Source organism: Prionailurus bengalensis, chromosome B2 (genome assembly GCF_016509475.1).
Source record: "Prionailurus bengalensis isolate Pbe53 chromosome B2, Fcat_Pben_1.1_paternal_pri, whole genome shotgun sequence".
Classification (NCBI taxonomy): domain Eukaryota; kingdom Metazoa; phylum Chordata; class Mammalia; order Carnivora; family Felidae; genus Prionailurus; species Prionailurus bengalensis.
The window spans coordinates 3,811,654-3,834,307 of NC_057349.1; the positions used below are offsets into that span (position 1 = coordinate 3,811,654).

The following is a 22,654-nucleotide window of genomic DNA, read 5'->3' on the forward strand; positions in this document are numbered from 1 at the left end:
TGCATACCTTATTTGCATAGATGCCCTATAAAAGAGGAGACTCCGCTTGGAGACAGACATTTTAGGGTTTGTTTTTTTTAGTCAGTCTGTTGAGTTGTTAGTAGTTGAGATGCCTGAACCAGCCAAGTCCGCCCCGGCCCCGAAGAAGGGCTCGAAGAAGGCGGTGACCAAGGCGCAGAAGAAGGACGGCAAGAAGCGCAAGCGCAGCCGCAAGGAGAGCTACTCGGTGTACGTGTACAAGGTGCTGAAGCAGGTGCACCCCGACACCGGCATCTCGTCCAAGGCCATGGGCATCATGAACTCGTTCGTCAACGACATCTTCGAGCGCATCGCGGGCGAGGCGTCGCGCCTGGCGCATTACAACAAGCGCTCGACCATCACGTCCCGGGAGATCCAGACGGCCGTGCGCCTGCTGCTGCCCGGCGAGCTGGCCAAGCACGCCGTGTCCGAGGGCACCAAGGCCGTCACCAAGTACACCAGCTCCAAGTAGACTCGCCAAGTAAGCTTCTTGTTAACCAACCCCAAAGGCTCTTTTCAGAGCCACTTCAATTCTCATCTAAAGAGTTGTCACGTTAAGGATTTCTCTAATAGCACATCCTCCCAGTTTTGTCACTGCGTTTTCTTAGATACTCTTGAAAGTAGAAACATGACCTGTTCCTCCGTGCTTGGTAAAGCATGTCCTTTACTTCAGAATTTCTCTACACTTTTCCTACCCAACACGATACGGGGCCTGGAAATTTGCATATATGTGATTTGCAGTTGGGTCTTAAAGGTTTTGGAGGCAGCGAGGGAGATGTGAAAAGAAAGTTCCCTTTTCCTGAAACCCTAGCAGTTGCCTTACTCTGGCAACAGCAATGCCACCACCCCGTCCACCCTCTCTGGCTTCTAGGCTCCCAGAATCATTTCCACCCTTGTGTCCCACGCCCCCCTTCTTCCCTCCCCCCCTCCCCCATTCGTTCTCACGCTGAATTCCACCTTGCCTGTTCCCCAACCTTACAATTTTTGACAACTTGTTTCCTGTGTGCCTTAAGCCCTCTATGTGGCTACTGTTTCCTTCACTTGTCTCTGGGAATACCTTAGTTTCGGCTTTTAAGTATTCCGCGACGTGTGTAACTTTTAAGTTCTGTTAGTAAAAATCCAGAAAATTGAAAACTTTTCCTGAATGATGCATGGCCCTCAGCCTCCACTGATTTAAAGGGCCATTACTCCTTTACGTTGGAAAGCATTTGGGTAGTGCACTTCCTCTCTCCATTGGCACTTTGGGAATCATACAAGATACGCTTCTTGCTTTCAAGGGATTGCCGGTCTCAGGTTTATCAGCGTCATTTCTTCCAGGCAGGGAAAGTATTTATTCCAGGAGACAGAAGTGAATTGAATTTGAGGTCAGCTGACAGTCATAGGGATGTGGGATTTCCTTTCCTAGGCCAACCAACGCTTTCTCTTTTGGCTAACTCGTACACTTAAGGAAGGCTGAACAAAGAAGGCACCAAGGAAGGAGATGAGATATGGAGCCTAGTGCTGGAGAGAGGAGATAATCTATGTTAAGGTCCTTAATAAAAGTGGTGAGAAATGTATTCGATGCGAAGTGTCTGAATTCTCTCTAGACATCTTTGAGTCAGAAGACATTGGTTGGCATGTTCTGCCATGTAAATCAACTTTGGTTCTCACACCCACTGTGTCTTACTTTATAAAATGAGCATGTCACTACATAATAAATGACTAAAATAAACCATTCGATGGACACTTTTGTGAAAACAAATGCAAGAATTATGGTAAAAACTCGCCTTCGAGAGGGCTTTACAATTCATAAGGCTTTCATGGACGTTACGAATTAAAATTTTCCATCACTCCTCTACATGCAACATATGCGAACTTTTTGAAGAAGAATTATAATCAGACATAATACAACTATAGTGAGTGGAGGAAGTGTTACTCAAAGAAGAAGAGTTACTGCTGATAAATCCAGACATTTTGAACACTAGCAAAGAAGGAATGGGAAGTTGCCGCCGTTAGAATTAGAGACATTTCAAAACTATGGGAGTCTGCAATATTTAGGGAGAATTTCCGTGCATCTACACATTTAAATTTAAATATTTATCTACTCTAATTTTAGAGAATGTCATTGAATCCGGAATCGATAATTCTTAAGCTGCGTGGATGTGTTAATTTCCTACTGGTGGTCTGACAAATTATCACAAACGTTGTGGCTTCAAACCGTAGAAATTTATAATTTCCTAATTTCGTAAATCAGCATTTGGGCATGGGTCTCACTCAACGAACGTCAAGGTGTCAGGAATTCTGCATTCCTTTCTGGGGTCTCTCAGAGCAAATCTGTTTCCTTGCTTTTCATAGCTGCTCCAAGTTATCTTCTTTCTTTGGCTTTCCATTCCTTTTCTCTGTGTTCAAAGCCAGAAGTCTCCGGCCACATCAGCCCCCTGCTATCTCTCTGGTTCTGTACTCAGGTTGCCTCTTCCCATTCTAAGCATCCATGGCATTTCATTGGGTCACTTGGATAATCCAGGATAAATTCCCTTTTTAAAATTCAGGTGATTAGCAATCTTGATGCCATCTGGAACTTTAACTGCCCTCTGTCTTGGACCCTAACCTCTTCACAGATCCGTAGAGATTAGAAATTAAATATAATTGGGATGGCATTTTTCTGCCTAGCGCAGTAGGTCATAGTGTTTTCAGAATTTGATAGAACGCTATATATTTGCTGCTCTGTGCGGGGGAAGAACGCGTAGGCACAGTGTCGTACACATTCTCAGGGCGCTTCTGTACCCCAGGAAAGTCATATATACTTTGTTTAGATATTTCTTTCCTTCTGGGACTACTACATAAAGCAATCATTGACTACGGTGGTATAAACTGCCCAATCCTGCAGTTTTAGTTTTCTTTCTTTTACTTTTCTCTCCTTCTTGCTTTTGTTAATTGTTTGAAGGCTTACATATTCTTTGTTATGTTGTATTGTGTGTGTGCATCTGTGTTCTGTGGGGAGTAGAAAGTCTGTTATTCATGAAAGAAATTAAACAAGAATACAGAATAGCTTTACTTTTTTCCGACCTGGGTGAAACTCCTAAAAATATTTTGGGGGCGCCTGGGTGGCGCAGTCGGTTAAGCGTCCGACTTCAGCCAGGTCACGATCTCGCGGTCCGCGAGTTCGAGCCCCGCGTCGGGCTCTGGGCTGATGGCTAGGAGCCTGGAGCCTGTTTCCGATTCTGTGTCTCCCTCTCTCTCTCTGCCCCTCACCCGTTCATGCTCTGTCTCTCTCTCTCCCCCCCAAAATAAATAAATGTTGGAAAAAAAATTAAAAAAAAATTTTTGTACGTACATTCTTCGCATTTAAGTCATGTAGGATGCCATTCATGGATTCATGGCAGTTTATAACTTTAAGTAGTTTCCTAACAACAGGCAGAAAAATGCATATTTTCATTACCAGTTTATATATCTGCATGGACCCGGGCAGCGGTGTAACTCCAATGACCTGTGAATTTTTTTTTTTTAAATATAAAAAGAGCTTTTGTTGGTCAAGACAGAAAAAACCTGACATAAAGTCCACCCTGGATGAAAATAACAATTTTAAGGGAGAGACACCAAAATATCAGTATAAAGGCTGTTTCTTTCCTGGACGGCCGGCATCATTACTGTGGCGTTTTGCCAACGATCACCTTTCATTTAACAAGCCTTGGGAGAATGCTCAGTACAATTAAGTGACCCCGTCTTGGAGTCACTGATGTTCATTTTTCAGTTTTCGTGCATAGGCCCGTTCCCACTATTATTTGCAAGTTATACTGCCTTAAGCAAATAAAACTCCTAGAAGGGTACAATGCTGAACGTGGAAAGCAACCAGTTTCTTTTTACCACAACACAGCACTAACAAAGCAGTCCTACCAAATCTAAGCCCTCTTTGCTTTTCACAGAAACTATGTGTAAAGGACACCGCATCACAGCAGCTTAAGTGAAACTTACTTGTCACCACTTTGGCCAGGCTTTTAGTCAAAATGGGCGGTGGAGACAAGACACCGTTGACTACGTTGGACATTTTTCTCTCTCTACCAGTGACAATGTATGTGTGCTTTAAGGTGTCGGTGCCACACAAGGCAAGCCGGATATTTTCCGCAAAATAAAACAAAACCTCTTGAGCAGTCACATAAACTATTAAAGCCATTACAACTCTCGCTGAAAAACTGGCTGGCTCTTAAAAGAGACCCTGGGGTTCAATACGAAGACATTTTGTCAGGATTACTTGGCGCTGGTGCACTTGGTGACGGCCTTGGTGCCCTCGGACACGGCGTGCTTGGCCAGCTCCCCGGGCAGCAGCAGGCGCACGGCCGTCTGGATCTCCCGGGACGTGATGGTCGAGCGCTTGTTGTAATGCGCCAGGCGCGACGCCTCGCCCGCGATGCGCTCGAAGATGTCGTTGACGAACGAGTTCATGATGCCCATGGCCTTGGACGAGATGCCGGTGTCGGGGTGCACCTGCTTCAGCACCTTGTACACGTACACCGAGTAGCTCTCCTTGCGGCTGCGCTTGCGCTTCTTGCCGTCCTTCTTCGGCGCCTTGGTCACCGCCTTCTTCGAGCCCTTCTTCGGGGCCGGGGCGGACTTGGCTGGTTCAGGCATGACGATGAAAAACTCTGCTTCTGAGATAACAGAAGCCCTGGTTCTAGCATTCCTAATATTCGTAGGGCGCCTGTGCGAATGAGGCGTTAAACGAGTTAGACTTTGATTGGAGAAATTGTCCTAAAGTGTAAGGCAGTTACGTGAAAATTGCGTGGGGTTAGGCGTCCTTTGTAATTGGTTGCAAACTTCTGGATAGTTTTAGCCAATCAAAACGCGTCATTTACAATTCGGCCTGCAAGTATAATTGCTTCTCATTTGCTGAGAGGATCTGAGCCCCCGTTTCACTTTTCCTTACCAAGCTAACTGGTTGGAGAGTATTAAAATGTCTGGACGCGGCAAGCAGGGCGGCAAGGCTCGCGCCAAGGCCAAGACGCGCTCGTCGCGGGCCGGGCTGCAGTTCCCGGTGGGCCGCGTGCACCGCCTGCTCCGCAAGGGCAACTACGCGGAGCGGGTGGGGGCCGGCGCGCCGGTGTACCTGGCGGCCGTGCTCGAGTACCTGACGGCCGAGATCCTGGAGCTGGCGGGCAACGCGGCCCGCGACAACAAGAAGACGCGCATCATCCCGCGCCACCTGCAGCTGGCCATCCGCAACGACGAGGAGCTCAACAAGCTGCTGGGCCGCGTCACCATCGCGCAGGGCGGCGTCCTGCCCAACATCCAGGCCGTGCTGCTGCCCAAGAAGACCGAGAGCCACCACAAGGCCAAGGGCAAGTAAGCTGGAAAAATAGCACCTTAGGTCATTGAGGGGACAGTTTTAACCAAAGGCTCTTTTCAGAGCCACCCCCGTATTCATGAAAAGGGCTGACATTTTCCTTCTTAATTGTAGCTAATTGGAAATGCACTTCAGGGTAGTTCGTCAATCCAGGAATAGGGGTACGTGCTCCCAACTCCTCACAAAGGTGAACAAGCCATTCACTACAGAGTTACCATAAACATAGTTCCCATTAGTAAACTAAGACGGATGTAGAGATGTGTCACAAGGGTTAAACAGATCAGTGCTGCAGTCCCCAGCGTTGTAAACCATCAGGTAATGGGAAGGTTGATGTTTCCTCTTTGTTGGAAATGGAGATCCAAATCTAGTTAGTGACCTACAGGACGAGAGAACTGGACCTTTCATATCTGCTATTGAAAGCACTTTGCCTTTTAATGGAGAGAATCACCTGCAATTCACACTTTATAAACAAACCAGATCCAGCGTTAATGAGCTTGGGGCCTAATCAGTTGCCAATCGGAATACAATACATGCCCTAGAGCCCGTTGTCCTTCAATGGGTACTAAGAACACACAGTAATGTTGTACCACTTACAACTCTGGGTATCTTTCAACACCATTTTACACAAACTTCGGTTTGTGTAAAGGAAGTACGTGTTAATAAGATTATAACCTTACAACATTAAATATGAAACCAAATCAGGCTTAATGGCCAGTGCATTCAGGACTTGTATAAATACATACCTAAAAATCTGAGTTTGAATAGAGACATCAAGAAATAGACGTGTAATTTGTCTTCCTAAAGTGGAATTAAGGTAAAATACTACCTTGCCACGGCACTTCGTGGCTCGGTGGGTTAAGCGTCTGACTCTGGACTCAAGTCACGATCTCACAGTTCCCGAGTTGGAGCCAGGCATGGGGTTCTCGGCCATCTGTGTAGAGCCTGCTTGGGATTCTCTCTCTGCCCCCCACCTCTCTCTTAAACAAACTTAAAAGAAAAACCTACTTGGCCAGTAACATCTATAGGGTGTCTTTTCAAAACGATCGAAAGAAAGCCGGTTTCAGAGGTCATATCTTAAATTGTTATTCAGCCAACAATAGATAGCTTTGGAATAATTTGTATTAGATTCTGCTTTCAAAAGCCAAAGAACTTTGTGAAGAAACAGGCGAGGTAGATAAGTGATATATCACTGTAAATAAGGTAGAGGCCGGAAAGTGTTGAAAACACCAGCAGTGGTGGATCGGAAGAAGCTGTTATTTTTATTTTTTTATGGAAGATGTTAATTTTGGGTCTAAGTGTACTAGAGGTCATGTGAATCGGGGAGTGAAGGTCAATACCAATGTCTTCACTTGGAGCCATAGGAAACAAATACCTGTCCAAACAGGGGGAGTCTCGTGGTATATAGTAGCCGAGGATGGTATGGTTGCATTTTCCCGCAGCTAACTGCTGTGGGAAGTTTTAGACGGCTCGCACGAAGCAGACAGCGCGCAAGTCGACGGGCGGCAAGGCCCCGCGCAAGCAGCTGGCCACCAAGGCGGCCCGCAAGAGCGCGCCGGCCACCGGCGGCGTCAAGAAGCCGCACCGCTACCGGCCCGGCACGGTGGCCCTGCGCGAGATCCGCCGCTACCAGAAGTCCACCGAGCTGCTGATCCGCAAGCTGCCGTTCCAGCGGCTGGTGCGCGAGATCGCGCAGGACTTCAAGACCGACCTGCGCTTCCAGAGCTCGGCCGTGATGGCGCTGCAGGAGGCGTGCGAGGCCTACCTGGTGGGGCTCTTCGAGGACACCAACCTGTGCGCCATCCACGCCAAGCGCGTCACCATCATGCCCAAGGACATCCAGCTGGCGCGCCGCATCCGCGGGGAGCGGGCCTAAGTTCCTTCAGCCAGTGAAAACTTTAATGCCCAAAGGCTCTTTTCAGAGCCAGTGACCTTTTCTATGAGATAGTGCTTTGTTCTTGTTCTCCTAAATTGTGAAAGATCCTGGAGAAACCAAGTGTTACAAGTCCTTGCATAAGCTTAATTGTGTGGCTCTGAAAAGAGCCTTTAGGTATTCTCAGTTAGCCAAACTTCTGAGTTCCTGCCGGCCCCTTCTTGGGCTTGGCCGCCTTGGGCTTCGGGGCCTTGACCTTGGCGGGGCTCTTGGCCACTTTCTTGGCCGCCGCCGCTGCGGGCTTCTTCGCCTTCTTCGGGGTCTTCTTGGCGCTCTTCTTGGGGGTGCCGGCCCCGGTGGCCTTCTTGGGTTTCTTGGCCGCCCCGGCAGCCTTCTTGGGCTTGGCCGCGCCCGCCTTCTTGGCTTTGGGCTTGGCCTCCCCGGACGCCGCCTTCTTGTTGAGCTTGAACGAGCCCGAGGCGCCGGTGCCCTTGGTCTGCACCAGGGTGCCCTTGCTCACCAGGCTCTTGAGGCCCAGCTTGATGCGGCTGTTGTTCTTCTCCACGTCGTAGCCGGCGGCCGCCAGCGCCTTCTTGAGCGCGGCCAGGGACACGCCGCTGCGCTCCTTGGAGGCGGCCACGGCCTTGGTGATGAGCTCGGACACCGGCGGCCCGGACGCCTTGCGCATGGCGGCACCTGCGGACTTGCGGGCCTTCTTCTTCACGGGCGTCTTCTCGGCGGGGGCCGGAGCGGCGGGCGCGGCCTCGGACATTCTGGGCTCGGCTGGCGGAAGGTACAGAAAACAATAATAATAATAAAGTCTCGGAGTTGAGCTGCCTAGCCCTGGAGTGTGTGTGTGTATATATACAAGCTCGGCGCGGCGCGCTGATTGGTTCCCAGCTCAGCCTTGCCACTTGACCGCAACCTAGTCTCAGCTCTGTCCCGGAATTGTGTTTGTTACCCTTGAGGAAAGCAAAAAAATGAAAATTTCCCGTGGAGGGATCACAGCGACTCTATTGTATAGCGACGCGGGACAGCTCGTGCTTTGAGATCTGCCTGTTTTCTTCTTCCAGGTTTTACGACGTCAGTCTCAGCCTTTTCCAAAAGCCCCTGACACTCTGAGAGATTCACAGGTCAGGGAGACAACTTCACGAGTTTCGTTTAAAATAGAAGTCCTGGGCGCCTGGGTGGCGCAGTCGGTTAAGCGTCCGACTTCAGCCAGGTCACGATCTCGCGGTCAGTGAGTTCGAGCCCCGCGTCAGGCTCTGGGCTGATGGCTCAGAGCCTGGAACCTGTTTCCGATTCTGTGTCTCCCTCTCTCTCTGCCCCTCCCCCGTTCATGCTCTGTCTCTCTCTGTCCCAAAAATAAATAAATGTTGAAAAAAAAAAATTAAAAAAAAAATAAAATAGAAGTCCTCCCGTCTTTGCTGTCAATAGCTTGCTCTCTAGTAACAGTCTACATTCTTGGCTTCTCGAACGTTCAACAACTGCTTAGTTCTCACTGAGACTGACCCGGAAAATCTGGTTCATAGGAAGGGAACTAGCACAGGCTCTTTCCCCATTTCTCTGCAAGAGTGATAGTAAATGATGGTCGTAATAAGAGCTTGTACTGACAAGGACAGTCACTACTTTGTCCAAAAAGGCTTCATCATTGCTCCTAGTGACAATTTGGAGGGTTAGTTACTTTGGGGGTTTCAAGCATTCCCGATTTGTTGAGGAAAATGGGAAATGTAGCAATGTGTGGTCCTGACCTGGTTGTCTGGCCTATGTTTCCCGCAGATGATAACAGAGGATATCTAGGAGGGCTATAAAAGAGGCTCCCTTATGGTTTAAAAAATGTCTTCTTTACCCTGACTTTATTGGGGGCGATCGGTAATTAAAATATTAATAAGCTTTTCGGTACAGAAATCTGCCATGCTTGGGGAAGATAAACTTGGGCAACCTAATAAAGTAACAGAATCAAAGAATATACACGTGTTCTTTCTCTCGCCATAGTTTGTTGGAGCCTCAGTGTTTCTCGCCCTTTCTCGGCTATCTCGTTCTTTCCAGGCTACTTTGTAGCTAGTTGTGCTCATTACTTTCTGCTGAAATCCAAAGGTCTAGAGGGAGCTCCGGTCTGAGACTTGGCTTTCGATGGATTTGCCAACGAAGCTTTACCCATCCTGTGGCCCGGAACCTTCTCAGATGGCCAGTGAAGAAAATTCCCGGGGAGGCTCAGCTGTCAAACCATCTTCGAAGTATTAATAAAGAACCTTAGTAAATTGACTCTCGACCCTAGCATCAGACTTCTTCCCCTCTACCAGAATATCCACCCCAACAGCAGGACAGGGAGAAGGAACCATAGGGACTTGTGGCCCGAATACTCAGCATCAGGAGGAGGGGTGGAGTAAGGACTGTGTTAACTGCTCAGAAAGAAACGATGGAAAGCCTGATGTCGTTTATTAAAGACCATCGCTAGTTCAACCAGCGTTCCACGGATGAATCCAGAGTAGAAAGATCTAGATGTAGATGTCATTATTACCTGTATCCTAGACCTCCTGAGGATACCAGCACAGAGAATAATTATGACATCGAGTCTATGTAAACATAAACCTTATATGGTGTTTTTCTTGCTGGTAATTTTAGAATCAGTATGCAGCAGCTTGGGAGAGCTGCTCTGTCACAGACAAACTATGATATTTTGATAATCTGTGATATTAGCTCTGTGTTGTCTTTTCTACCTTGGTACCAATATTTTGTGAGGAATCCTGTAGTTTGCATTTGAGTGAGTTCAATATACTTTAGTTCCACTTTTTGATATGACCCAAGGAAGTCCTAGTAGGTTTTGAGTAGTGCCTGTGTGTTTGAGAAGCCAGAAGTCATGAAGATCTGTGAACCTACCATGGGGCTCCTGGGTGGCTCAGTTGGGTGAAGCGTCCGACTATTGCTCTGCAGAGTAGGGCTCTGTGCTGGCAGCTGGGAGGCTGGAGCCTGCTTCAGATTCTGTGTGTGTGTGTGTTTCTCTCTACTCTTCCCCCACTCATGCTCTCTCTCAACCATAAAAACATAAAAAAAAAACCAAACCCGTAACATCAAATTGGAAGCCAAGTGACTTGCGCAGGAGGAATATAGAGAGACTATTGGGTGGTTTGGCTAGAGAGAATAATTATAGTCATGGCAGAGTGCATAGGCTAGATTTTCTGGGTTTCAAAAATTAGAGTTGTAATAAAAGTTTTTTGTGGTAGTTCAATTTTCAGTAGCAAATGTGTATGTAGAGGAACTTATTAAAATTGAGGCTTATTTGGGAAAAAAAAGAATATACACATGCATCTCACACACACACTCATACACACACGTGCATTCTTACACTTCCACGCACAGTTCATTTGAGACCAGGGCAATTTTTATAAAAGCGTGTTTTATATTCACTAGTACATTTCTTAGTTATGAAGGAGATAGGTTTGTATTATTAATGTTGAATAGGAAATATGTTTATGGTGGAAAGGCATTTAATTTTTATTTTCATCACTCTTCAAATTCTTTCTCTTTAACACGTTTATTTTGAAGCATGTACCCGTCTTGTGTTTTGCTAGGATGTTGAAAGTAAGAAATGCTGGGAACACACAGAGCAAAGCTCAAAAGGTGAGGGGTTCACACTCCTTTTCGATCCCTTCAAAATCCAGAAATGACTGATTACTTCCTGTAGCACATTCAACTGAAATGTGAAAAACGTAAGAAATGTTACTAAAGACTAAATATTAACACAACTCAGATGGGTGAGATGAGATGGGCAATCAGCTCAACATAAATCATTTTTACTTTGTGTACTTACTTATGTATTCCTAATCCTCTTAAGAGGTTTTGATTCTTATGGTTGAATTTGAAACTCACTTGAGGAATATTCATAGACAGCAAGGAGGAGTATGAATTACAGAGAGGCCATGTCGTAAGAAGGCTGTGACGGTGGTCAGTCTAGACAAGAGCCAGAATTACAACCCAGATCCGGGAAATAATGGAGGTGCCTTACCAACAAAGGAAGGGCTGTCTCTTGGCCACCTAAATGGAGGGAGTCTCCAAGGTACTGCTCCATTCCCCTTCATGGGTTCATGAATTACCTTTCTATGGGTAACTTCGAAGTCTCTCCCTCAGGTCTGTCCTCTTGCCTAAATGTCAAACTTGTATTTCTGGGTGCCTGCTGGTTATTTGCCTTTGTACCTCCGTATACCAGATACCCTCTGTCTATACTCTCTACATAACGTATCTCATCTACGTAGTTTCCAATCAAAAGATAGCCTTCCACCTGTCATCTCTGTAAATTCTATTTATTAACCCCCCATTCTTTATTAAGTGAGCCACACCTGATTTGTTTGGGGACTTTTAGTCCATTGAAGGTCCAAGCAACTGGGAAATAAATAGATGGCTCCAATGTTCACCAGTAGGCTCAGAGTGGGCCAACTACATTTCTCCTCAGAGAGTTTTGATCCTTACATCAATGTATACAAAAGGATGCATGTTTCAGCAACCATATCCTACCGGATATGATAAAGGAATATGAAACTTATTGCGTTTTGGTCCCCTTCACATGTTGGAGAAGTGAAAGAATAGTGTCAACAAAATGACCCTTCTTAGCAATATAGAGGACGGAGAGGAACACATAATGCTGAGTATTAACAGATTTCCTTTCATATAACTCAGCACAGTGGTGACTACAATTAGGAGAAAAAAATATCACATGTCTTATATAGCAAAGCAAATGAAACGATGTCTCCTCTTATCTCTGGATAGTCAGGGGTGACAACGTCCTGTGTTTCTTGTGACAGACCGGGAAGCTAATTCCAGAGGGACATGTTTACACACCTAGAGATGACTTGGATAATAATATATTATATACAGACTATAGCTCCTCAACCTAGGAAATATCTCTCCACTGAAAAAACAGGAGACGGGGCTTAATCCATAGAAAAAGTTCTCTATGTTCCTAAGGGAAACGTGAAAACACAGACGCACTATTTTTTCTCCAAGATAAGCTCTGTAAAGAAAAGAGGGTGAGGAAATAACTTCTTTGTTGTGGATGGGTGGAGAAACCATTGCCATGTACCTTTACACAACGTCTGACTACTGTTACTAACCTATGGTTTTCTTTCCAATGCTCACGGCATTTCCCAGTGCTCCTGTCTGCATATTTTCCAAACCCAGAGTCCTTCAAGGCTCTGAAGAGCCCAAAGAAGGCTCAGTGATCATTTCGTGTCATGGACTTCTTTGGATATCCCATGAAGCTTATATATGTACGATGAATTCTTAAATGATGTACAGAGAATTTATAAAGGAAAAGAATTACATTAAAATTCCAGAATCAAACTTATCAAAACCCAAAATTGTTGAAGTGTTCACATATGTGTTTCTTTACTAATACATTAAAAGTCCCAAGGTTGCCCTCGTGACCAACAATTACCACAGTGTAGAACGGGTGATATGCTTGAAAGACATTGGCAATACTGACGGCTGCACCTGCCAGTGAGAAGAATACATCGCGGGTCCTGCCGGTCACACTGTTTGCTGCCTGTGTGCCTCAGTGGAGACAATGCCAGGGTTCCGTTGGTCAATAGCGCAAATAAAGACGGAACTGTTGTTCTCTGCCAGTTCCTAGAAGTCCTGAAGCCTGCCATTGTAGCCGAGGCTAAGAGCCCCGCTCTGGATTTTGTTCCCGTGCACCAGGAAGTCAGAAAACAAGCTTCGATGAAGCAGGTGCACCTCACAGAGCCTGGAGGAGAGGCCACATCTACACAAAGTCAACGGGAACTTCTCAAAGAGATTAATGGCAGGTCAAATGTGTAAGTGTTTTATTATTTGAAGGAGTTGTCAAAAGAACGTTGTAGCAAACCAGGGTGCGCTCTTCGTTTAGGAGCTGCACCCACTTTAGAGGGGTGACTACTGAGGAGAGGAGCGGAGAGCATTCACAACAACATATAATAATGTCGAGTGAGTGCTTGCGTGCAGCCTCCAACACTTTCCATGCAGAATCTCCTGGAAGCTTCACTGCTCTAGAGCTTGGACTTTCTTACGTACTCGCAAAGAACAAGCCGAGCAGACACCGCCCAGGTCATAGGGAGAGCGTGGCAGCAGGCTGTCTCCAGAGCTTGGCTCCGCGTGTGCGACTGGGGGGAGGACTGGGCTGTGATGCAGGGACAGTGGCAGCCAGAAGCTGTCCCTAAGGGACCATACATCCGATCATAAACTGGAGACTCCCGGCAGGCAGCACAGGGTTCTCGACACTTGCATTCAGCGAGGCTCGGTGAGGGACGCAGACATCCATCGATCGAGAAGACCAGAAGACACTTGGCAATAAAGACATGCTTAGCGTCAAAGCTGACCTCAAGCGTCTCGGGGACGACGGCGAGGATTCGGTGAGCATTTCCGGGCTGGTCTGGGAGACGTGAGGGGCAAGCGTGAGGCTTCTGTGTGGAAGGTGTAGGAAGCGTCGCCCGGAGTGCCGGCTGCAAGGCTGCGCGGAGCCGGGAGGGTTCCCGGAAGCCCCTCCGGGCCAGACTCGGCCTCAGGGGCCCCGCCCGGTCGGCGCCGCTCGCAGCAAAGGAGACACGAGCGATGGGCGGGCCCAGAGTGTGGTTACCGCCCCTGCTCTCGGGGTTTTCAAACAGGTCCGGCACTTTGCTATAAAAGGGCTGCTTGACGCCGACGGGAGTGGTGTTTCCGTAGCGTTGCGGTGGTGTGGTGACGATGTCTGGTCGCGGCAAAGGCGGGAAGGGTCTGGGCAAGGGGGGCGCCAAGCGCCACCGCAAGGTGCTGCGCGACAACATCCAGGGCATCACGAAGCCCGCCATCCGGCGGCTGGCCCGGCGCGGCGGCGTGAAGCGCATCTCCGGGCTCATCTACGAGGAGACCCGCGGGGTGCTCAAGGTGTTCCTGGAGAACGTGATCCGGGACGCCGTCACCTACACGGAGCACGCCAAGCGCAAGACGGTCACGGCCATGGACGTGGTGTACGCGCTCAAGCGCCAGGGCCGCACTCTCTATGGCTTCGGGGGCTAAGTATTTCCTTCACGCTATCAAAAGCATATGATTCTCACCCAAAGGCCCTTTTCAGGGCCAACTATTTAGTCACAGAAAGAGTTGGTATGCTTTTTGGTTCTGCTGTTTATTTAAATCTATTTCAGGCTGTGAGGTTCAATCCGTGAAAGGTAGTGTGGAGAGATCGCCTGCGTGCTTTCTCTAGGCCGTTTTCCTCCAGGACCCGTTTTTTCCCCCGGTTTCAAAGGCATCTTCTTGGCAGCTGTCCATGTTCAGGTTTGTTCTACCAAGTCTGGGCTCATCTCAGTCTTCAGACACCATTCCCTGTTCTCCACTTAGTCTCCGTTACAGATGACCGTTCCAACGTCCCCCCCTCACAATCCTGTGAGTTGTTTTTTAAACCAGGGTCTTCGTGATTGAAACCCCGCCTTCTCAGCCTGTCTGCTGTTGAGAGGAACGCTGTCCTGCGGTGGGTTATCTGTATCCTGTTTTTAAGCTGCTGGAAACCTTGTACTAACCGCCAGCATTTCACTCTATCTTCTGATGTCCTGGTGTATTTGTTTTTTTGAAGAGTCTTGGGGATGTTTGCAATGTACTCTGGTCTTTATCCTCTGAAGGCTGTTCATGATAAAGGCATAGCTGGACTACTAGCTTTCTAACCCCAGGCCACAGGTGCTGGCCTTTCTGGCTACAGGTGAGCACGTGGAAGAGTCAGGAAGTCAGCGGAACTCATTCCCAGGTGTGGGCTTTAAAACCTCCCCTCTTGCCTCCAGATAAGGTGTGGATCTTGTTTGTCCTCACAAGACCTCAGGCCTGGGGGATAGCACAGCAACGACTCGAGGGAGAGTCCTGGATTGATCAGCAGCAGCTGAGTTAATCACAACAGATGTGTCCTGTGACATGAATAATTGTCCTTAAGCTAATTTATGGAGTCTCGGTTACAGCCCTTCACTTTACACACCAAACACGGATTTGTTTTCTCAGTTTATGAAGCAGTGTGGACAGTCCCTCTGTCCACCTGACAGCGCTTTAAGGAAAGCTGATTCCAAATGGGTCTGTTTCCTGTGTTCCTGTGTGTTGCGCCGTGTTCCATTCTGGACAGGGCGCAGGGTAAGAGCTCATGTTAGAAATGCATGGACTGTCCAAATACTTTAGGCAGCTGTAATCTGAATATTTGAAAGTGCTGTCCTCTTTAGCAGAGTTGATCTTTACAATAAGTGGATGAATAAGTCCTTTGAGAATCTGTTAGAAAATATGCATGTGGGCATAGACATTTCATGGGAGTCACGTCCCCTCCGAGGCTCATTCAGGGAAACCCCAGGGCTCCCTGGATCCTTGTCAACAACCTGGAGTCTAGGACTTCAGGATCTGGGATCTGGAGATGCAGAACTGAAGAGAGGAAAGGGCAGACCTAATACAGAGAGCACATATTGAACGATAATATCCCAATTTATTCACTGCGGGCCGTAGGCGTATCTATTCTTGAGAAGTGAGTTTGGAAATGCAAGCTAGCCCCATCTGAGAAATTATGATTTTCAGAGGCCTGAAGTCCAAACTGACTGAATCACACACGATTTGGGAGTAAATGAAAACAATGAGACATGGATTTGCAGCCCGGTTCAGGAAGAAGTCCATGAATCTTCCTAGTTAAGGCCCTTGGAACTTCCATCGCCAGTCTTGAAAAATATATTAACAAGGCGTAAGAATGCAGTCGTCTACGTCCTTGAGCAATTCATATATTAAGTTTACAAGTTCCCATTATCCCTTAAATAAAAAAAGGAACTGGAGACCTGACTCTGTGTTTTTGATATTATTTAAACAATATATAAAAAAAAAACCTCTTGAAAGACGTTCTCCTAACACACCCTGAGCACTCATGTCTATTTCTGTTCTTTCTGTTCTGTCCCTTTTCCTTGTTTGTAGAAAAGGCAATCTATTAGATGCAGCTAGGGAGATGCCAGCGTCAATCACATGATGGCCTAAGAGAGAGGAAACAAAGTAGGGACACGTGGGTCCCAGAGTCAAGGCAAGAATCCTGAGTCCTGAAGCTGCCCCAAATGTCTGGGTTGCCTGTTATTCCCTGTAACTCGAATTCCCAGTGGGTTCCATTTACCGTATGCAAAGGTCTCCCATGTTGTCATTTCAGTAGACATCACACCAGGCTGGTCACACACGTCCTCCTTCCTGAAACACTACTTTCCTGACTTCTGTGACTCTAATCTCCTGGTTTTTGTCCTCACCATTTAGGATCTCTGGCCATCTTCTTTTCTTTCCTTTCTTCTTTACCCGTGGGAAAATTCCAATTCCGTTGCATGCCAACAACAACATTTCTATTTCCAAACTCTTGTCACAATTTCTATGTTCGGTCCCCACTTTGCTCTGGTTCCCAGATTCACATGTACAACTACTTGCTACCTTCTGTGGAATGCTTTAGGGGATTGAAACATTGCCATGTCCCGGTCTCTGAAACCTCATCCTCTCCTAGAATTCTTGGTCATTATGCAAGAATTTCAGCAGCATTGCAAGTGGTGGATAAGCATACAGGCTGGGGGCACACATTCTGCTTCCAACCCCAGCCCCACACCTTGCTCGTCCCCAGCCGATTAGAAGGAGAGCATAGTTGTGTCTAGATAATCCGTGGAAGTTGAGAGCACGAAATGAGTTAACCTTTGTAAAGAAACTGTTACGGTTTCTAAAACACATGGAAAGTGCTCAATAAATGTCACCAACATGTTTCTTCACCTATGAAACCCAGATCTTTTTTCAATTCTGTTTTCTGCTTCTTTCTACCTTGAATCCCATAAATCCCATTTCCCACACAGCAGCCTGCGTGCTTTAAAATTCTAATAGATTCTCACGACACAATAAAAGTGTGGGTGCCTTCCTGGCGCTTAAGGTCCAACATGTTCAGGCCCCCCTTTAACCCTCAGTGTCTTCCCCGAACACCTCATATTTGTTTACTACTCTCCCAGCACACAGAACTTGTATTTTTGAGCAGCGACTTCTCCCTGCCTTAGAGCTTTGTTGTAGCAACAGTCTCTTGGCCTGCGAGTTGAGTCGTATCCCCTGGTTCCTTGGTTCCGTCACCTGGTCAGTATCACAGCACCTGGTTTATTTCCCATAGTTTCATAGCAGTGAGAACTCCTATTTGGAATGATCGAATTGAGGAATCAGTGTGTTGATTCTCTCTCCTCTCCCACTAGGATCTCAGCCCCACAGAGCAGTCTCTCGTCTGTCATGCCTACTGCTGTCGCTTAACGCCCCACACAGAGGAAATCGATCACCATTTGACAAAATGCAGAAAGAAATCCCTTCAACTGCTTTCTGATTTTTCTGTCCTCATCTAGCATAACCTCATCTTAACCACCAGAAACCTCCACACAGGAAGGGGCTTTGGTCAGCTTGTTCTCCATGTATCAGATGTGCTCAGAGCAGAGCAGCTAGAAGCAGTATTTATATCTGTGGGAACTTGCTCGAAAGCCAAGTTCCCAGATATCCCTCAGAGCTAAGGAGACGACAGAAGCTCTGGGAGTGGGGCCAGCACTCTGTCCTCTAACAAGCCTCCAGGTGACTTTGAAGCACACTCAAGGTTAGCAGCGCTGCTCTGTATCTTGGGTACATAATTCAGTGCTTGGCACTTGAATGCCAATGCGACAAATGGATGTTCCTTGTTTCTGCCTAGAAGGCGTCTGTATGAGGCAGTCAGTGCCACTTCCCCTCCTCCTAATCCAGCCTCGGGTTTGTTCAGGTCCCCCCTCCCTCCTTGCCTGCGCTGTAGAGAAGGGATCCTTTATTGCTGGTCTCAGGGAGCAGGCCCTGATTCCACCACACTAGTCCTGAGGGTCCCAGCCAGTCAGTAATGAGGAATTTGGGGCTGAGAATAGGGCCAGATCTTTGCAGCTGTGAGAGTCTTTAACAGGGCAGTTCAGAAGCTTCCTCAACAACGTTTTGAGCGAGCCGAAGGGAGAGTTATTGATTACAAAACTGTGTGTTTTGGGGAGAAAAGTGGAATCAGGGACATTTCAGGAAGAGAACATTTGCAAAGGCCTGGAGGCTGGAGAGGTCAGGGGGCATCCCAAAAAGTGTGAAAAAGCAAGAAACAAAACAAAACAAAAAGCAAAGCAACAAAAAAACGGGGGGGAAATCATCCATTGAGGCTTGGTTTGAGCGTTCAGTGAGTGGCTGTCTACGGGCCTTGATGTCTGATATCGTGCAGCCAGCACGCGGATCATTGAAAGGCACCGAGAGGGATGATACATGGTCACGTATGCTTTCTCACAAAACTACTTCCCTGGAATGAAAAGGAGACTCGCTACGGACAGAGGAGTTTTAGTATTACCTCAAACTGAAATCAAGGTGATCACAAAAAGTTGAAATGCAGTTGTACATTTGGCAATGTGAAAACAAATACTTGTTTTTTTTGGGGGGGGGGGTGTTGCATACTTATTTTGCCTTTTTGAGAGAATAAAGGGATACCAGGTAGACTGGCTAGGAAGGCTGGCTAGGAGTTTTTGGAGGACAGAGTTAGTGATTTTCGAGTGCAGTTTCTGGAGGACAGAGTTAGGGATTCTTGGGTGTACTTGGTATTTCCATTTACAGGGAAGGTGCCACGAACCCAAACTTTCTCATCTGACTTTCACAAGGAAGCCTCTACGTCGCAGGGTCTGTAGAAAAGAGGGAAGGAGACAAATTCTGCTTTTAATTTTTCAGGTTTAGGTTCTTTGGCGTCACGTGATCACAACCTCTCGCCTTCCAGACCCTGGTGTCCAGCATCAGGATGGTAAAACGCATGTCCTGAGTCCACGTTTCCTGCTCTCCACCCTCTGACTTCCCTGGGTCCCCGAGTTCTCAGGATCGCCCTTTTGCTCAACTGAGCTGGGGGCCAGAGCTGATGACAGGACAGGTGGATGAATTCTGCCAAGTGATGGAAAAGGACGGACTCGGGGCAGCTGAGCCAGCTTTCGTATTCTGGGGGCTGCACTTGTGAGGCGACTGTAGCGCTTGAATATCCAGAATTGTTTTTGGAAGTCACTTGGGAGTCCGGGAGGGGAGCGGGAGAGGAATATATTGTCCCGTTACACCCTAAAAGCCAAACGTAACGACAAGCACCTTTTTGAGAGCAGCTTAGGAGGTAAAGCAAGATCAAAGACTTTTGCTAAAAACCGTTGTGTCCTCACCGGAGAGCGGCAGCCGGTGAACACGTTTTGAAGACCCAAGACACACGCCTAAGCAGGATCCTGGAGTCCTGGGCAAACGGGTGGGGAAGGGCAGTGAGAGGATCAGATGCCCACAAAGAAGGCGGGCCGCAGTCTCCGCGGCACCGGGAGAGGAAGTCCCGCCCTTACACGGCGGGCTTTTCAAATGTCCTTGTGGCTGCTTACGCCCATGGAGTGACACTTCCCATGTGGCGACCGGGGTCAGCTTCGAGAAGCGGCCAGCAGCCTCCGCGCGTGTGCAAGCCTTAGGAAAGGGGCCAGAACCTGCAAGGATCCGTAAAGTGAGCGCTAGCCGTTCTGCCCACGGGCGGTTATGCTGCTGGCGCCGTCTGTACAGCCCTCGGCGATCCGAGCCAAAGGCAGAATCTCCCACCAAAGAACCCGTAGCGGGTTCTCCCGCGGGTGTCCCCGGTAACCTAACAATGCCCAGAAAGACCCCAGCGCGTGTCAGCGCACAGCTCTGGTGGTGAAAATGTGTGGCTCTGAAAAGAGCCTTTGGGTTGGATCGTGCCTCCCAGCACTCACTTGGAGCTGGTGTACTTGGTGACGGCCTTGGTGCCCTCGGACACGGCGTGCTTGGCCAGCTCGCCGGGCAGCAGCAGGCGCACGGCCGTCTGGATCTCCCGGGACGTGATGGTCGAGCGCTTGTTGTAATGCGCCAGGCGCGACGCCTCGCCCGCGATGCGCTCGAAGATGTCGTTGACGAACGAGTTCATGATGCCCATGGCCTTGGACGAGATGCCGGTGTCGGGGTGCACCTGCTTCAGCACCTTGTACACGTACACCGAGTAGCTCTCCTTGCGGCTGCGCTTGCGCTTCTTGCCGTCCTTCTTCTGCGCCTTGGTCACCGCCTTCTTGGAGCCCTTCTTCGGGGCCGGGGCCGACTTCGCTGGTTCAGGCATTTCAAATTTGTCGTCTTCCGAAAGGAGAAAAACTGAGGTTGGCGCCAGGATCCTGCTTATTTGTAGGCAGCTTTATGCAAATGTAGGATTCATTTTGAGACTTCTGATTGGTGGGTTCGTCGTGTGGCCTGATTGGTTCGAGCTGTATTCTCCTATTGGTCATATCCGGAGAGAAATTTCCCCCTGTTCTTCCTGGCTGCTTTAGTCCCGTTAAACCATTTTAGAACAAATTATGATTAGTGTGTAGCAATATAGATTAATTTGTTGATTAATTTTGGATATTAGAAGGCCTGTTCTTTTGTTTTGGAATGCCAGGGAAGCAATCTTGTGTAAGAAGTGCTGATTATTTTATAGTGTTTCGGGTTAGGCCTGGCCACCCCCCTCTACTGTGCCTGTCTGGCATGTGGGTTATTTTTAGCTGAAGACGCTTGAGACTCTGCAGGTTCAAGAGAAACTTTTCTCCCTCTCATAACCATACAGATAAATCTAAATTGGGAGTAGAGTCTTTCCCAAAATAAGTGTTATTAATAGAGATAAGATTTTTCTGAGTGATCCATCTGATGAGGGAGCATGAGGCAAGCCGAGGGCAGAACACAAGGTAGCACAGGCCCCCCTCCACAGGATAGGAGTGATATTCCTCAGGCTCTCCTGGCTACCTAATAACAAATGAACAGAAAGAAAACAAATGGTTAACTGATAGAGATCAGTCTTGCAGGATATGAATTTTCATCAGTTTGCAAATATCTTGGTAAATTACAAGGGCAATCTTATCAATAATCTAATATCCAGAAACCTTTAGATTCAGTTTCCTGGAGCCCCAACATCACCGTCCCCTCCATAGTGATGTGGGAACAAAGGCAAGAAAGAAAGGGCCAGTAGCATCCCCTGGGTGGCTCAGTGGGTCAAGTGGCTGACTTCAGCTCATGTCATGATCTCGGGGGTTCGTGAGTTCGAGCCCCGCGTGGGGCTCTGTGCTGACAGCTCAGCTGGAGCTTGCTTCATGTTCTGTGTCTCTCTCTCTCTGCCCCTCCCCCAGTCACACTCTGTCTGTCTCTCTCCTTCAAAAATAAATAAACATTAAAAAAAATTTTTTTAAAGGAGAGGGCAGGTAACATTAAATTTCCTTATAACCTGCAGCCCATTGACAAATATTTGAGGCAATTATAGAGTATAATGTTTCTCCAGGAACCCCCTAGTGTCCTAATGTTAAGGTCTTACTAGTGGGAAAACAACCCTAGCTTGGCAATAGCAAGGCCCCTGGCATCTACTAGGAGTCCTGTTTAGCATATGCAAGTCTTTCTGGAGGCCTCCCTTTTGCCTTCACTCCTCCTACTCCATAGTGTATAACCAGGCACTCACAATCCCAGTCCATGGGTCCTGTCTCTGTGCTTTAATAAAGTCACCTTTTTTTTGCGCCAAAAACATCTCAAGAATCCTTTCTTGGTTGTCAGCTCTGAAGCCCCATCCCATGTGAATGAAAGTGCAAACATCTAATGACCAAACATCTGTTCTCATTGCCTTATGAAGTGCGTTCCCTTCCTCTGTAATCTCAACCCCCTACCCCCTGCCCCCTAGTTGAGAATGATTTATTGACCTCATTTAGCCTATCTTTGGAATTTCCATGTATTTGTGGATTCCCTGTATGTATACCTTAAATTTGCTTTTCTCCTGTAAATCTTTTCATGCCAACTTGTGTAGAAGGAACTTTGAAGGGACAGACAGAAATTCATGCTCCCCAAAGGCTGGCATAGTCTACAGGGTACTCTAACTCACTGGACACTGTTTGTCCTAGATACTGCAGCAGCTTAGAGATCCTTGGGTCGTCTGACATGTAGCTGGAAGGTCACATTTCTTACCACGTCAGCCTCTTGGAGTCTCTGTCTGTGGAGTCTGATGGAGCAAGAGTGGTGAGCGTCCTTTTTCTTTCTGTTGACATTTAGATTAGCAGGAGAAAATATTTGTGGAACTAGTTCTTTGGGCTAAAGGGCTCTTTGGTTGATTTGGCCGGGTACCCTTTGGTAACCGATCCATTTCCTCCCAGAGATGGGCTTTGTTTTCATTTGTCTGTGTCTTTTACGTTCCTTGTCATTCGTTGCTAAGGGACTTCTTGGAAGCCCTCACCCCGGAATTGGTGAGGATGGATTGAACACTTAGAAGCTGTTAGAGGGCTGGCCGGCTCAAGAAAACTCCCGCGGTAAGGTGAGTTGCTCTTGGAAATGGTTATATGGATAGTAGGTACACCAGCTCGAGAAAACTTCTGTGCGGGGGCGTCTGCGGGATTTCGGTCGGTTAAGCATCTGACTCTTGATTTCAGCTCAGGTCATGA

General features: G+C 47.7%; 7 protein-coding genes across 7 annotated transcripts; 4 read left to right on the top strand and 3 right to left on the bottom strand.

Annotated features, from left to right (window-relative positions):
- The first annotated feature begins 90 nt into the window (after positions 1 to 90).
- Positions 91 to 1,574, top strand: LOC122490307 (histone H2B type 1-C/E/F/G/I). The gene has a single exon (XM_043592917.1). It carries the CDS (start codon positions 110 to 112, stop codon positions 488 to 490), a length of 381 nt encoding a protein of 126 aa, XP_043448852.1. The 5' UTR covers positions 91 to 109; the 3' UTR covers positions 491 to 1,574.
- Positions 1,575 to 4,227: 2,653 nt separating this feature from the next.
- LOC122490308 (histone H2B type 1-K-like) lies at positions 4,228 to 4,638 on the bottom strand. Its single transcript, XM_043592919.1, has one exon. The coding sequence runs from the start codon at positions 4,621 to 4,623 to the stop codon at positions 4,243 to 4,245; it is 381 nt and encodes a 126-aa protein (XP_043448854.1). The 5' UTR covers positions 4,624 to 4,638; the 3' UTR covers positions 4,228 to 4,242.
- A 292-nt stretch (positions 4,639 to 4,930) lies between these two features.
- On the top strand, positions 4,931 to 5,406 carry LOC122490291 (histone H2A type 1-E). Its single transcript, XM_043592901.1, has one exon. The coding sequence runs from the start codon at positions 4,946 to 4,948 to the stop codon at positions 5,336 to 5,338; it is 393 nt and encodes a 130-aa protein (XP_043448836.1). The 5' UTR covers positions 4,931 to 4,945; the 3' UTR covers positions 5,339 to 5,406.
- An 843-nt stretch (positions 5,407 to 6,249) lies between these two features.
- LOC122490255 (histone H3.1-like) lies at positions 6,250 to 7,328 on the top strand. The gene is made up of 2 exons (XM_043592852.1): positions 6,250 to 6,270; positions 6,798 to 7,328. Exons 1-2 carry the CDS (start codon positions 6,250 to 6,252, stop codon positions 7,206 to 7,208), a joined length of 432 nt encoding a protein of 143 aa, XP_043448787.1. The 3' UTR covers positions 7,209 to 7,328.
- On the bottom strand, positions 7,300 to 7,992 carry LOC122490283 (histone H1.4-like). The gene has a single exon (XM_043592893.1). The coding sequence runs from the start codon at positions 7,975 to 7,977 to the stop codon at positions 7,393 to 7,395; it is 585 nt and encodes a 194-aa protein (XP_043448828.1). The 5' UTR covers positions 7,978 to 7,992; the 3' UTR covers positions 7,300 to 7,392.
- A 5,487-nt stretch (positions 7,993 to 13,479) lies between these two features.
- Positions 13,480 to 14,295, top strand: LOC122490318 (histone H4). The gene has a single exon (XM_043592931.1). The coding sequence runs from the start codon at positions 13,920 to 13,922 to the stop codon at positions 14,229 to 14,231; it is 312 nt and encodes a 103-aa protein (XP_043448866.1). The 5' UTR covers positions 13,480 to 13,919; the 3' UTR covers positions 14,232 to 14,295.
- A 5,606-nt stretch (positions 14,296 to 19,901) lies between these two features.
- On the bottom strand, positions 19,902 to 20,343 carry LOC122490303 (histone H2B type 1-C/E/F/G/I). Its single transcript, XM_043592914.1, has one exon. It carries the CDS (start codon positions 20,326 to 20,328, stop codon positions 19,948 to 19,950), a length of 381 nt encoding a protein of 126 aa, XP_043448849.1. The 5' UTR covers positions 20,329 to 20,343; the 3' UTR covers positions 19,902 to 19,947.
- Between the last annotated feature and the right edge of the window lie 2,311 nt (positions 20,344 to 22,654).

Excerpts from the sequence above, each read along its gene's own strand:
- LOC122490307 (XM_043592917.1), top strand. The coding sequence starts at position 110 with ATGCCTGAACCAGCCAAGTCCGCCCCGGCCCCGAAGAAGGGCTCGAAG.
- LOC122490308 (XM_043592919.1), bottom strand. The coding sequence starts at position 4,623 with ATGCCTGAACCAGCCAAGTCCGCCCCGGCCCCGAAGAAGGGCTCGAAG.
- LOC122490291 (XM_043592901.1), top strand. The coding sequence starts at position 4,946 with ATGTCTGGACGCGGCAAGCAGGGCGGCAAGGCTCGCGCCAAGGCCAAG.
- LOC122490255 (XM_043592852.1), top strand. The coding sequence starts at position 6,250 with ATGGGGTTCTCGGCCATCTGT. Across the intron at positions 6,271-6,797 it reads TGGGGTTCTCGGCCATCTGT|ACGGCTCGCACGAAGCAGAC; the intron begins GTAGAGCCTGCT and ends GGGAAGTTTTAG.
- LOC122490283 (XM_043592893.1), bottom strand. The coding sequence starts at position 7,977 with ATGTCCGAGGCCGCGCCCGCCGCTCCGGCCCCCGCCGAGAAGACGCCC.
- LOC122490318 (XM_043592931.1), top strand. The coding sequence starts at position 13,920 with ATGTCTGGTCGCGGCAAAGGCGGGAAGGGTCTGGGCAAGGGGGGCGCC.
- LOC122490303 (XM_043592914.1), bottom strand. The coding sequence starts at position 20,328 with ATGCCTGAACCAGCGAAGTCGGCCCCGGCCCCGAAGAAGGGCTCCAAG.